Source organism: Varroa destructor, unplaced genomic scaffold, assembly GCF_002443255.2.
Source record: "Varroa destructor unplaced genomic scaffold, Vdes_3.0 BEIS01000002.1, whole genome shotgun sequence".
Taxonomy (NCBI): Eukaryota; Metazoa; Arthropoda; class Arachnida; order Mesostigmata; family Varroidae; genus Varroa; species Varroa destructor.
Genome location: NW_019211455.1, coordinates 25,798,790 through 25,813,344, shown reverse-complemented (window position 1 = coordinate 25,813,344; position 14,555 = coordinate 25,798,790). Strand labels below are relative to the sequence as shown.

The 14,555-nt window shown below is 40.0% G+C and overlaps 1 protein-coding gene across 3 annotated transcripts; it reads left to right on the top strand.

Annotated features, from left to right (window-relative positions):
- The first annotated feature begins 1,572 nt into the window (after positions 1-1,572).
- On the top strand, positions 1,573-7,909 carry LOC111245246 (uncharacterized). Of its 3 annotated transcripts, XM_022793350.2 has the most exons (5): positions 1,573-1,733; positions 2,414-2,496; positions 3,939-5,146; positions 6,071-6,217; positions 7,029-7,909. In XM_022793350.2, the coding sequence occupies exons 3-5, from the start codon at positions 4,394-4,396 to the stop codon at positions 7,455-7,457; spliced, it is 1,329 nt and encodes a 442-aa protein (XP_022649085.1). In that variant the 5' UTR covers positions 1,573-1,733; positions 2,414-2,496; positions 3,939-4,393; the 3' UTR covers positions 7,458-7,909. The 3 variants fall into 3 exon arrangements, with proteins under 3 accessions (XP_022649085.1, XP_086836140.1, XP_022649084.1); XM_086980014.1 differs by lacking the exon at positions 2,414-2,496 and having other exon boundaries at positions 7,574-7,909; XM_022793349.2 differs by lacking the exon at positions 2,414-2,496.
- Positions 7,910-14,555: the final 6,646 nt, after the last annotated feature.

Here is a 14,555-nt window from a genome sequence, read left to right as displayed (position 1 = left end):
AGATTAATGACGACATCGATAGATACAGAAAGCTTAACAAACAAGTGTAGCGTAAATTCGAGTGAACCCTTTTTAATCCCACGCGTATCTGCACTGTAGATTTTCTATTCTGCTGCCCGCGCTTCCCTATTTCACGAATATGTCATCTAGTTCCACCGCTGAATCAGCCAAAATCGCCTCGAATAATAATCATAATGGCCACTTGCTTCGAAATGCTGTAGAATAAGGTGGATAAAAGAAATGCATCGATGTCACTAGATTCGAAATTGTGACAGATGTGTAATTGTCGACCAAGTCCTTAATGGCGGTATCGGACATGCGAGTCGAAACACCTTTAGGCGTCGAGCAAACAACGAGTTGGAACTCTTTGATTCACTAGGCACAAGCTTACTCACGCCAGACTAGACGTTAGACTAGGCAAAAATGACTCATGCTTTACGTTACGAGGCCGGTTAGTCCTCAAGAACAAAAACTGAATATGCGTGCAATATATATCGCCTTGCATCTGTCTTTTCTTCCCACCTTTGAAGACAGGATTGTAAATACAAACAGAATAAAAAGCCTTCGGAAGGGAATCGCTTACAGCTATGTAGCTAAATTGACCATGTCTAATGAACCTGGTTCAAGGGATGATTTCTTCATATAGCTATTATATATATACATATATATATTAGACCGCAGGGTTGATAAAAATCCCAAAGATTTTAGCTTTTCAAAGTTTTGAATTTCTTCCGAAGGCGTTTATGTCAATACTTCAATAGTTAGCCGAGCGTCTCAGTAGGGGAACAGTCCACTTGCTTCTGTCATAGCACCAATGGAAGTCGCAATCATTTGTGCGTGTCTCGCACAAACTGCGCGTTCAGCTGTCGAATTTTATTGTTACATAGATAGAAAATAGTTTTCTCATTCACACAATATGTATATGTATCAATACACAATCAATAATGAAGTGTTATGAAGCGTCACATAATGAAAAAGACCTTCAGTTGGTTCGTTCTTTTTTGTCTCTACTAGTACAGGAGGCATGATTTATAAGGAACACGGGCAGAAATACGTTGATTAGACACCTAGGAGTTAATTTTTCCACTTAACATCGTGTCCTATTAGCGATTAGAAAGATTAGCTCCTTAGATCTTGTAAAGCGTATTCGAGTCGATTATCCAATAGACTATTGTTGACCGTGTCGAGGAACAAGTCTCCTACCTTTATTCTATGTAATCTAGAGCTTCGGACATGCCCCGTGATGCTAATAATCTTATGAGTATGCAAACAGAAAATATAGACATATGTCATGCTTCTATTTCAAACTATTCCTTGTAGTTTTAAATCACGCCATAGCTTATTTTTGATCAAATTCACGACTGCTCTCATTTCTGTGATTATATACATACAGAAGTGATATATATGTAGAATCTGATCTCTTGTTATTGGGAAGTGAACGGTACAGTAAGGTCCTTTTAGCCCCTAGGTCTTTTTAGCTCTTTTTAGGGAGCAAAATCTCTTATATTCGGCCAAGATACAATAGACCATAGAGACAATCAGTCCGATCAGCCTCTATTCAAATAGTTGTGAGTCAGCGGTCGCTTTTACTCGTTTTTCTTAAGACGATTTTGGATAAACTGTGTAAGATGTTGTTAAGGCAATGGAAAATTCGTGCTGTAGAACAAAACTCGTTGTATAGGAAAAAGCCAGTAGCAGCCGATGATGAGCATAGATAAACGTTCACTTCGAAGGTAAGATTGCAACGATAATTCTAACCTGCGTAGTTGACCGGAAATACCCTAAACGTCAATCCTTTCCTATTCGAATGACTTAGACCGTCTCTATCTTTAATATAACGTAACATAAAAAGAGGTGTACAAAATACGCGATCACGTAGTATCGAAGCTCGAAGATTTGGCCAAGTGAATGAGCCACCCATACTGAGCATTCTTATAGCGTATTCTGTGTCAACGCAAAGATTATCCTACGATGGACAGCAATGTCTGCCTACACGTTCTCTCGCTTCTATGTTTAAAATAAGCATTTTCTTATTATCTATGAGACTGTTTGACAGACGTGTCAGCATCCTAGACATCGACACAAGACTGATGCCATTCACAGGGCTAGAATGTATCACACCCACTGATGATTTAGCAAATCTAAAATTATGACATCCGACGATTGCCATCGAAACGTGGTCCCCTTTAAAAAAAGATACTTGAAACTTTAATGTTTGTAGCAGGCACGTCGACCAACTTCCCTCATTCAATTCTCGGGCTTCTTCTGTATGGGCTCTGGTTACTGATGCGCTCCGCGCATCAGTAACCAGAGCCCATACAGCTTTCGAGTTATATAGTTGTTATGGTCCAGATGCCTAAAGCTTGATTTTTATTTTTGTTGGCATACAACATATGACCGTTCTACGCAGCAGGACGCTGATAAAACAAGCACCTACCCAGCTGCTACCGCAAGGGTACAATCAGTCATGTGTACTAACTGGAACATATGCAAAAAGTACGTTTTTTAAATCTCCTATAGAAGCGTGTAAAGAATACGTTAATGAATTGCGATGTCACAAAGGTACGTCGCACACAAGGACTTGTGTGAGTAGATTCTGGCTTAGCGTCTGAGTCGCTGTCTTGAAAATTCAAATCAGTATTTCCTAGGCTCAGCAAAAAGATACCCGAATGACTATAACTGAAAACAGGGCCGCGTCTTTGGAAGGGAGATTCCTGCGGCATTAGGACCGGCACAGATAGAGGATGATCGTTGAAACTTTCTACAGAAAGGAAGTCATTCTTTAGCTGATAGCAATTTGGATGACCATTGCGATATCAACAAAGAAAACCTATGCAACAGTAGTGTTATAGCAAACTTCCAGTCATTCCAGACCACCTACGAATCAGATCTTTCCGAGCTTTGTAAGTCCATATCACTCACGTCCGTTGATACCCCGATGAGTTCCTTGAGTGCAAACGCTTTTGCCTACGACAATGATTTGCAAATAAATAATTTTAGTGACTAGCTAGCTTGTCTGACGTCTGAAAAGGAGTAGCCGGTCGAAACAGAAGACGCTTTAGTACCGTCGACGGGCTCAGGGATTGATTGAACATTGGTAAAATCTAGATCGGGCTTTTCGGTAAGTTGTTTGTTTAGTCTAAACACTAGCACGTCCGAGTGTGTCGACTATAAATAGACAACTGGACGGAGGTAACTAACTATTCCACCTGTCGCCGTTCAGCTGACTAAGAGATACAAAACCTTATGCGAAGTCGATTTTTTATAATGTTTATTAACAAATTCGGTAATAATAAACATGTATAAAAAGATAAACTGCGGTTTCTAGCCGAAGTAGTTTTGAACTCTACGTATGTGTGTTGATACACGCGTATAGTTTGTTCCACTGTGCATACGTGCTGCGTGTTTGGTGATTTGTACTTTGTATAATATGCCGCTCTCATAAACAGGGTATCCACTATTAGTTCTATGAAAATAATTTTTTCTTTTCAGTCTCACTTCGGTGGGAGACAAATTAGTACCTGGTATAGTCCCACCCAGATAGAGTTGAACGTAAGGAGAAACTTGAGTGAGCGCGGTGTTAGAGAACTTATCTTCTAGATTAATGCAATGCCCGAGGGTGTACAAATGCACTTCGTGCCAGCGTATAGTCATCTCAAGCGTTGTTCGTAATGTATAAATAATGAATAAATAATTTATTTAAAAAAGTTTTGGAGCATTTGGACTTCACTTGTTCCCTTATCAATGTGGCGTTTAGTATGTCCCAACCATTCTTAAGTAAAGTTTCTAAATGTCTTAAAACTGCTCGCTAATTATGGTCGTAGGTGTCATGGTGCCCTATTACATTATACCTACTCTTATGCCTACAGGGACTGGGGGGTTCGTTAACGGGCTAGTCGAATAAAACGAATCGCCTTTATTTTCCCGTTCTTTCCTAGGGAAGTTGTTCACGCCTTGGGCCTATGGAACGCAGTGTGCGTGTACGTTGCCTTTTTACGTATCATGCAAACAAAGCTTCGGAAGACTTTATGTAGAAAAAGCACGATTACTACTATACCTATTCGTCTACATGAATGTCGTATACTGTTCTAGAAGAACGAAGACTCGTGATTCGCCTGTGAGAGTATTATGCCGTAGTGTATTTTAACCCAGTGTCCACATTCATCTAGATGAGTGTTATGTTTGGGCAATTCCCGCCGTTATCTGTAAACAACGCAGCGGCGACGAAACTTTCTGCTTGCAAATGTTACTCTCAGTAAAACCCTATAAACCAGTTAGATCTTGTATTGTCGCCGGGTTTTTGTGAAAATTAGGGCTAAATACTGTTCGTCCGACATTGGAGGCGCCCGAAAAGGGCTGCGAGTAAGACTTTAACGCTGTGGGGGACCAAGATATGTATGTTCACACAGTTACACTACTGACTAATGCTCGAGGCTACACGTGCGCCGTTTCACCAGTTCTGGCAAACTCGATCGGCCAATCTTATATAATAAATCCGATAAGCATCACTGCTATACTGCACTATCCCAGTTGTGTTCTGTTGTTAAATCGACATTTGCCGCCGATCGTTCTGCCCTCCTCATGTCAAGTTACGTTCTATAATAGGCATTATAATTGCAATGATACGCATATCGTACACTCACTGTCATTGCCCGAAGCTGCCACGACTCGTCCCGATTCAGTGAGCTCTGATAACCTGTCACGTGACTGCGAAACTAGTGGCCAAACATCTACAGTGCGCCGTCTCATCATTAGCGGTGGTTCCGCTGCAAAGGCGACTAACGAGCAGCACCTTTATCGGCCTGATCGTTTGGTTCGATCGAAGATTGATATTGGTGACTCACCACCTCCGGTCTCCACTACCGAGTCACCTCAAAGCCCTCCTTCCAGTTGCAGCGCATCACAAGTTTATTCCACTTCATCAGTGGAAAGCCCCCGAGATGTCGTTTCCAAGGACGTTAGAGGGCTAGTCCCAACTGCTCACCAACAATCTCTAGCGGCCGCTGGGATCCATCCTATTCTTGTTCAAAGACGTCGAGCATCGTCTAAGGCAAAGAAGTTACAGACGCCGGCTATTTCAAATGCTATTAGCTGCGATACGAACAACTTCACGACCGTCATCAACCATCTGCCTCGGCTTTCTCGGGTATTCAAACTCACAAATCTTGCTTTAACCTCATTAAACAAAATGTACAGTACCAAATAGTTTTTGTAGAATGTCTTTATTTATTCTTTTGACTTCTGTTCAGTAGCTAAACAAGAGTGCGATCTAAAAGACTAAAAGAGAAAGTAATAAATTTTATTGATAAACGAAGAAAGATAAGCACTTTTGTTCATAATCATTTTTGTTGACAGAAATACTATAATAATATATAGAATAAATTGTTGACATAATAGTTGACAGAAAGTCGGCGGAATTTCGGCCCACATTTGGTTTCAAAGATGTTATACGAAAGAATAAATGCGCAAAGCTGTCGCCATACCTTCCTGGTTTCCTATGGATTCTGATTTTTGTTTCTCACGATACCATGGCGATCCAACGCTTTCAAAAGACATTTAATGTAGAATTAACATAAGCTATAGTTTATCCTAACTTAAGTTAGTGGCCCGTATTGCAAGGCAATTTAGTGTCGGTCTTCTATAGTAACTAGTAGTCGCCAATGAGGCTCCGGTTTACGATGTTCTTTGTTTCTAAGGGCGTTCTATATCGGCGTCTCTAAGGCAAGAGCCTGATTAAATATAATATTTAGACAATGACCGTAGCAGTCAATAGTGTCTCATTCGACGTCATTTTCAGGTTAAAAAAGAAAAAAGACAAAACACAAATGTGACCTATGTTTGGCCTTATAAAGATTGCCCCTATCATATTTTGTTCCTTTTGCGTCAGAGACTATCCCGAAAAATTCTGAAATCTTATTCAGTTATCTACACGGGCATTTCGTTGCTAGACTACAGCAGAAGGGGCTAATATACCCAGTTTCCTATTATATGAATTACAAACTATAGGCTTCTTTTTTGTAAAGCACTAACCCATTTATTCGTGTGTCTCTTTGTGCCAATTACTTTACAGACGCTGCAGTTCCGTTTATCGCAGAACATAACAAGAATAATCAGTTGCAGTCCAGGTACCCAGGGCCGTGGTTCGTACAAGAAGCCCAAGACGCGGAATCGACAGAAGAAGCTTCGACATTTAGCTTACCGCGCCCGCTCAAAAAAGGTGACAATGAAAACATTGATAATGGTTTATTTCAACTTTTCTCAAAATATACATTGTGAAGTTGTTTAGTTAACGAAAAAAGAGCTCCATAATTGAGCTGAATATACTAGATATATGTTTCAGGGGATGAAGCCCGTTCTCTTCTCCCCCCGGCCCGCCTGCCGCGCTGCGTTTGGCAATGCTAATTACATCTGATATAGTAACAGGACCAGATTTAACCAGGGGGCGTACTCCATATTAGTGAATTGCCTTTATCCCAGTCAATCAGTGAGGTTGGAAACAGCTGGACATATGAGTAGCGCGTAAATTGTTTCGTGTTTTTCAGCCATTTAAATTCTGGGTTATTGCCCAGGTAGGCGTACTTGTAAATTGTGACACTACAAATTTGTTTCACCTGGTCAATGCGGTTAACACTAGAAAAAGCCAAACTGCTTCGAAAGAAAAATCGAACCTTCTACTGTCAAAGATGTCAAACCTCAAAAATTACACACAGAATCAGCTTTTTAATTTCTGTACCTTGGCTCATATGTTAGGAACTAACAGAGGATTCTGACGTAACGACTAATGAGTTTATGTCAAAAAGACGTTGTGGATCTAGTTTACCGACAGTTGTGGATGTGGTCAGTTTACTCTACACACTCTTATTTCTTTGATACGAACTTTTTTACTTATGAATTGGGATAATATGTGAAATAATTTAGCCAATACATTTTACGAGCATTGAACGCTTTGGCTGGAGTGCAGGCTGTCAATGGATTAATGTGGTAACAAGTTTTTATATTTTGAGTAAGATAATTATTTTATTTTATAGGCATTGACTAAGGGCGCTAAAAATACAAGGCTGTGTAACAAGAGAAGTAAACAAAGAGCCTTAAACGATGTAGGGACCTTGGATAGCTTGGCACCACGCAGAGAAGGAAAATTAACGGTCGGTCCTAATGCCATTTCTCGAACTGGCCCTAAAAGCCATCACTCGAAGTATCCTAAGAGTGATAAAATCGAAGAAAAACAGACGGCTTCAATAGAGCGCGAGAGGGAAAAACAAAATGAATCTTTTACAGACGGCGTAAATCAACCGCAGCAGCAGGACAGTAACGAACAGCCAGAGTCCGCTAAGGGCAACAAAAGCAATAAGCGGAGAAGAGATACCCACCAATATACACGAGGGCATTCTAAAAGTCGAACATCACATCCTGCCCAATATGACTGTGTGAACCTAAATCAATGTCTTGTTTTTTAATCGATCATTCATCAGGTGTCAGCGGGCGGTCGGTTAATCTAGGGTCCTTTTAAGCCAGGGTAAATGCTCGAGAGAGGTTCGCTGTAGCTAAGCATTGCATTGACGTTTTTCTTTAGGGTTTGTACGGAAAAGATATGCGACATCAAGACATCGAAGTGCTCCTAACTCCCTACGCCCTATGCATCTTTATTTTGAAAATGGGTAAACGGGGGTCATAGCTTACCGAACTTGGGGACGTGTTAGAGGACAGTGAGTTTCGCTACGGTCTGGCTGCTATCAACAATGCAACTACCGGCCGATACAAGTAGCGAAACTCAGAACAATGCGCTAAATAATGAAAATATAGGAAAAGAATGCATAGAAAAGAGACCAGAGCAAAATAAGATACCATATTATTGACAGGTGAGCAAAATTTCATGCTATAGTAAATAAATAATATTCGTTAATATATATCCATATTGTATTGTATTTGTTGAAAAAAAAGTATACATCATTACCTATTTTTTTAAAATAATTTCATCTTCTCTAGTAAACGTATCTTAAAAATACGGCCATTATCAATATGCTATGTACAAACAGCGGTTTCGCTTTACTCGTACCGGAGACATACCATACATTTACCGATTTACTTTTTTCAATAATTTCTTCCCCTCGCTTCAGTAGCATGGTATTTTGGCTACCATTAGTTTAGATTACTAATCCAGGTAATAAAATTTATTTAAATAATCTCTAAACGAAATGATAAGCCTCATCAATTTAAAAAATTCATGAGGCTTTTATCATTTTATTTTCTAGCCAGCGTTGTATCGACCGCCGGAAATGGTATACCATTAGTAAGCCACCCTCTCGTCTGAATAGTACAGAACATATCATAACGTACATCAAGCGAAACGATACTCTAACACCATATCCTACGATTTTTTCCTAAAGATTTACCCGTGGTAAGAGACGTTCCTTTTTGGGCACGCTGAACGGCACCAGAGCGTACAATCAACAACGTCAATATCTACGATACAGGATCGTTGGGTAAATTGTTCATTTCTCCGTTGAGTCTATTGACAACTCTGGGAACATTGCTAGGATGGTCGACTCTCGCCATTCAGATATCACACTATTCCGTCGATCTCGTTCGAAGTAATTCCATTACACAGGTATAGATCATACACGTTACGGTCGCAACGCTGCGAAAAACATTGCTGCTCCTCTCCGATCTATACACCGTAAATTCGTCACTTTTTAGCTCACCCAGGCTATATACATTTGTGTGATTAGCAGATATAGGAATAAACAACTATAAACACTTCGCAGGGCATTGAGTTCCTAATTTTCTTTTTGACTATCAATGTTTTTCGGCGCAAAGATGTATAAGGTATAATCTATAATATCATGTCACACTGCCCTGTTACGTTGTTTTGGAAGCATTTTACGAGTCTTATAAATAGGTTGCCGTATGGCTACACAATGGGTCTCTGTCGGTGTTTAACCCGTGTCATATCCGGGAAATTTAAATGCCTAAGGTTTTAGGTGTGTCTTTCCCTGTGCGGTTCTAGCGGTTCCTGTATTTCTACACATGTCGTTTATATATGTAATAAGGGTGCTTATTTATGTTGACTATACGCGAATTTCAACTCTAACCTTTTAAACAATAGAGCTCTTGGTGTGCCCCCTGCACCATTTGCGGGGCGAAAATTACCTTACTAGCTAAGAAATACTGATTAGAAAAAAGCATTCATTAAATTTTTCTCAAAGTAGACTAAAAGCTACTTCAATTAATGAACTTTGGTTTTCTTGAAGTCAAGACCTTTCGGAGACACAATAAAAGCAGGAAAAAATCGATCAGACGATCTCGCAGCTCTCATACGCAGCGAGAGCGGGTGCATTAGGCACAGGGTACTCAGCTAGCTCTATTCAGGTATCATTTATGTTTTGGTTATCTATTTTTTAATGGGCACTACAAAAAAAAACAGGCAAAAATATACCTTTTTTTTTTTTTGAAAAAAGGCGTATAAATCGTACATAAGAAGGATATGCTAACAAATATACTATTCTTTTTCCTCGAACCATAAGCGAATTAAACAAATAGAAAAAAACGCTTTGAACTTATTATGACAATTTTATTCCATCGAAGTACTCTAAATGTTCGATTTTCCCAATTTGAATTAATAACTCGAAGAGCCTTATCCGTAACATTGTCGTTTTAATTAGCTAATTACAGTTACAAGAATTATCGCGATAGACAAAAATTTAGTATATATATATTTAGTACCAAATTTTTCAAAGCTTTGCTTGGCGGGAAAAAAAATAGAAATAAAAATGACCGAACCGAAGTGAAGTATCAAGTCATCTATCGCATCTGTCTATGGCATTGCTAAAGAGGATACGGGATTGAGGTAGGGCTTAACATAGTTCACGAGATTTTAAGTCATCTGACAGCAATAAAACGATGAAAAACATTGCCATGGTCATAATTGTAATTTCTAATTGCACCAATGTCGTCTCTTGAACCCGTCTTTTTTTTTTCTTGTTATTAAGGTGTAATTGCCGATAGTAATTGTATCCTGTACTTACAGGTCGACACTTGTAAACTGTTCGCCTGTTGTTCCATGAAAGTTGAGGAGAAGGGACAATATATAGTTTGACGCCCTAGTTGTACTAATGTTCAGGGATTGCGTTGAATCAACTAGATCTTCTATGAGGGTCCGACGCTCTCCGTCCAGATACTGTTCCATCATATCCTGCCATGCTTGTGGCGAATACAGAGTGTCTCATCATCAACAATCGATCGATACTCCAGACCGTATGTTATTCTGTCATTGCAACTTACTTAGTTGCTTCGCTCGGCGCAACTAACCTCCTCAAGTATCTCCTTACTGCCGCTTCACTGGGATGAATGCTATTACATAGGGCGCTTGTTTGCTGCTATTGCCAATACTACGTCATGGCTACCCGTTGCTTGCAAAGACCGACCAGTGATCCACAACTGCGTGCCTACCTCAGGCAATTGAGCTAGCACGTAGCGGCTGGGCTGGACCAGCGAGCAGGCAGGCGGGCAGGCAGGCAACAGCCAGCTAGGTACTTCAGCTTCATGCCTTCTTCGGCAGTCTCACAACGCAGCCGTCCATTGGTCGTCGCCATTGGTTTGTTGGCTGTGTGACTGGCTGGACTGTCACTGCCAGAGTTTGATCGGCTGTGCGTTGCGTCTTCTCCGTGGTACTCGAAAGTACTCGAAACCACTTCAGCCGCTCTCGAAACGGCGCTCAGAACAGGACAACACAGAATCGCCTGCTACTGATGCGCATACATAACTGCAGTTTCGCTTAGTTTAGGTTATTCTAGGTTAGACTAGCTATAGGCATATATAAGAACTATGGTATACAGTACGCGAATGTGTGGTAGCAACATCGGTCTGCAGCGACCGTCCCACCGAATTACACCGTCACCCTACATGCGTCTAGCTTTTGGTCTGAATCTCGTTCGTTTGCTTCTCGATTCCCGCCATCCAGTGTCCGCCTCTTGAACACAGCTGCGGATCCGATGGATCTGCACTCGATTCGTTCGTTGGCGTTGTTAGTTACCTCGTTGGTGAGGTTGATAGAGCTAGAATTAGAACGATGATGATGATGACGACCTGAACTATATTTCTCTCGCGCCCTCTTACTCTCCCTGGCTTTCTCGATAAGATTTCCATGCGGCCGGCAGAAGGTACGACAGAGGATTATCCGCACCTGGAGTGCAACGTGGTAGCATTGACAGTAGAAACCATCCAGACCCATGCAGCGCTTCGCGCGTCAGGCGAACCGTGTAGCTTTTAGACTCTTGAATGAGTATGAGAATGGCTGCGTTTTGAAGGAGCTTGGCCAGAATACCATCGTGAAGTGCGTGCATTATATTCGATCGTATGTAGCTGCCAAAGCATAATTACCTACTCAATCATCGAGATACTGGCGTTAGCATGAATCACTGAACGCGATTTTTCCCAGTCGTCTATTTAAGATAAATGTATACATGGGAGTTTTATATACATATATTTATCTTAATAAAGATAAATATATGTATATAAAACCATTGTACGATTAGAGTCGGATAAATTGATGTAGGTAGCTGAATCAACTACACACTTACTTGTAAATGAAAAATCAGCTCTTCTGCTACTTGTATAGGGTTTAGCTAGGTCGCTAATAGTATTTTCAACAATCAGTTTCAATGCCCAGTTTGGTTTCGTCGGGCCTTTCGAAGCAATGCTTCACTGAACTAATGGGCTTGGGCAGCGAAACCTCTGAATGGAAAAACTAGAATTCATTGGATTAAGCCCTGCCATTCACATACATGTACCACGCAAGATATGCAAAGAAGGTAAGTTTACGAATCCGTTAAAGGTTGAAGTTCATGTTATGACAGATACTTGCGTGCCATACAGCGTTCACGCTTGCTACAATTAGAAAGCTTAACCATGTCAGATACCATCATTAATTATATCACTTCTCGATTTAACACGGATTCCGCTGTCGTCATTTATCTTCATCTTACGCGTCAATATCGTTTTCTTGACGTGGTGAAAAGCATCATAGGTCCTATTGATCGTTAAGCACTTTCGCAGCATTTCCGTATCACTCAGCTTTTTACCGCTAAAGGCAAATATCAGCAAGGTAATAATACATGTAGAATAGTTTCAGCTTATCAGTATCATCCTAGGAACACTATCACAAAATAATGTATTTTCAATCTTAGTCGAATTCGTGCAAGATGAAATGGAACTTGTAATACTCGGCGGGTGTATACACTCAGACACACATGGACATCTTAACGTGAAATGAAGTCCTGCAGTGAAGTCCTGCTAAGAACTTGAGAGAATACCAATCCGGTGACCCAGAAACTCATGGGGCTACATATATATATGTAAGCGTAGTCGGATTAAACATGATTTGGTGAAGAAGTTTTATTACTATAAGCCTATGGAAGGCTGAACACTTACATAAGAAAATATTACAGTGATAATGTAACGTTTACGAAATTTTACTATATACAATAATAATAGATAAATCTGAAGCAGTACGTCGCCAAGAGCCTCTGAGATAGGGAACTGATTGGACTAACCGTTCTTAAATAGTACCATGGTAGTGTTGCGTTTATGATGATGGCACCACCTTTGAAGATGACTCGTTTTGAATCATCGAGGCTCAGTAGATTATTAACAAAACGTCATTTACATCTATAAGAGTTATAATAGATTTGTTAGAAAAACACATACTCAAATGTACTGTATCTGTACAGAGAAAATCTTGTTTGTCAATTTACTAGTAATATGCGCGCGAAAGCTTTCTCGCCCCCTGTTGCGGCTTATATGTGGGTAGGCTAAATACGCGATAGACCTGCTAATCTGAAAGGTTTAGGTGCAAATTTGCGTCTAGCGACACTTCGATTTGTTCTGGGAGCCAGGCATCTGATGGTTGACGGCGATACCGCACGGAAAACTCGAAATATAGGGAGAGTCCAAACACATGGGCTGTTAGTTGCCCACTTTCGAAAAAAAACAAACGAAGTTATCGTTTTTTTAACATCTCTCAGGGCAGTACTATTATAGATGCTGGACTTTCACACACTTCGTCGAGGTTCTTGCAGAAATGTTTCAATTATTTTTTCTATCTTTGTAAATCGATAGACGCATAAGTGTATTTATTGCTCTACACACAGTTTAATAATAACAATGTGGGAAGTGAACGAGCAAAATGGCATTCATTCGCTACAAGCTCGTTTTATCTACTCTTTGTCTTTATAAAATATATCTGCAATTGGGTGGGTGTGTATTGTAGCACAATGTCCCATAGAAATATGAACTAACTGAGATCGACGGTCGCTTCTTCATACATCAGTTGATCGAGTTTAGGTACCTTCCCTTTTCCAAATCTATTTCAGATATTCGTAACTTGCACTTAGAAAAAAATTGCATCTTGGTGAAGTATCAACATGTTCTCACAAGATGTCATCTGATAGTCTACCTTTTTCCCAAGTTTATGAGGAAAGGTCATCATCTCGTTATATAATTTCATAGGAACAAAATAAAATCTAAATTTCGCATCGATAGGTTAAAGATTAATGCGGGCCTTCATTAGTTTTTAGATAGCTTACCTAAGTCTGCAGTTGCTTCAGGGAAATCACTTAGTTTTTTTACCTTTTCCTTTTCACAGAAGAGCAATAGGTGGCATATCGCAGGCCATCACTATATGTGTGGGTCTATCTAGCACATAGGCATAATGGCGCAGTTATCGTAAAAAAGAAAGAGGAAAAGCATGGTTTCTATAGCCGTTTTAAATATAACCAAATTATAACTATGATTAGCGGCCCTTGTAGTCTACTAATACATTGCTACAAGCTCTCCATTATTCTTTGGGCACCTGTGTAACACTTTTTTCAGGGAAGGCTCACCGATATACACTACTGCCAATCGCATTTGAGCTTTTCCGTTTTCTCAGGAAATAACGAGCCATCGGACTCGTGCGTTTGTGGCGGACTTCATCCATCAATCTTACTATATATATATATATATATATATATATATATATATATATATATATATATATATATAGCAGCCTAGCATCATTATTATTAAGCAGGCCACTAAGAACGGGCTTCCCGTTTACCCTGGACTAAGAAGATCTTTGTCCAGGGTAAACGGAGGTTTTTAAACTGGTCAAATTTTCACTGCTAATGTAGAAACCGGTAACGATGTCTTAAATATAAAAAATTGCACATTTCGTACACCTAGTATTATTTTCTAGACATTGCTTCGATGTAAAATGAAAGCGGACAAAAAGTACAGCGAAATATATATGTATTTTTAAAAATTTACGTCACCTATACATCCTACCGCACAGATACTAGTACACAAGCAGATCCACACGAATTTTTCACGGGTTTCATAGAACAAATGTTGCTCACAATTAGAGTCTTCGCCCATTAAAAAATAACCCGAGCATTCTATTGTAGGTATGCAGAGAGAACAACTCGGGGCGAGAAAAATTCCAGCCTTATGTGTCGTAGGAAGGTGGATCGTCACTTTTATATTATCTCTTAGCAGAAACACGAATAACGTTTCTTAAA

Excerpts from the sequence above, each read along its gene's own strand:
- LOC111245246 (XM_022793349.2), top strand. The coding sequence starts at position 4,394 with ATGTATGTTCACACAGTTACACTACTGACTAATGCTCGAGGCTACACG. Across the intron at positions 5,147-6,070 it reads ATCTGCCTCGGCTTTCTCGG|ACGCTGCAGTTCCGTTTATC; the intron begins GTATTCAAACTC and ends ATTACTTTACAG. Across the intron at positions 6,218-7,028 it reads ACCGCGCCCGCTCAAAAAAG|GCATTGACTAAGGGCGCTAA; the intron begins GTGACAATGAAA and ends TTTATTTTATAG.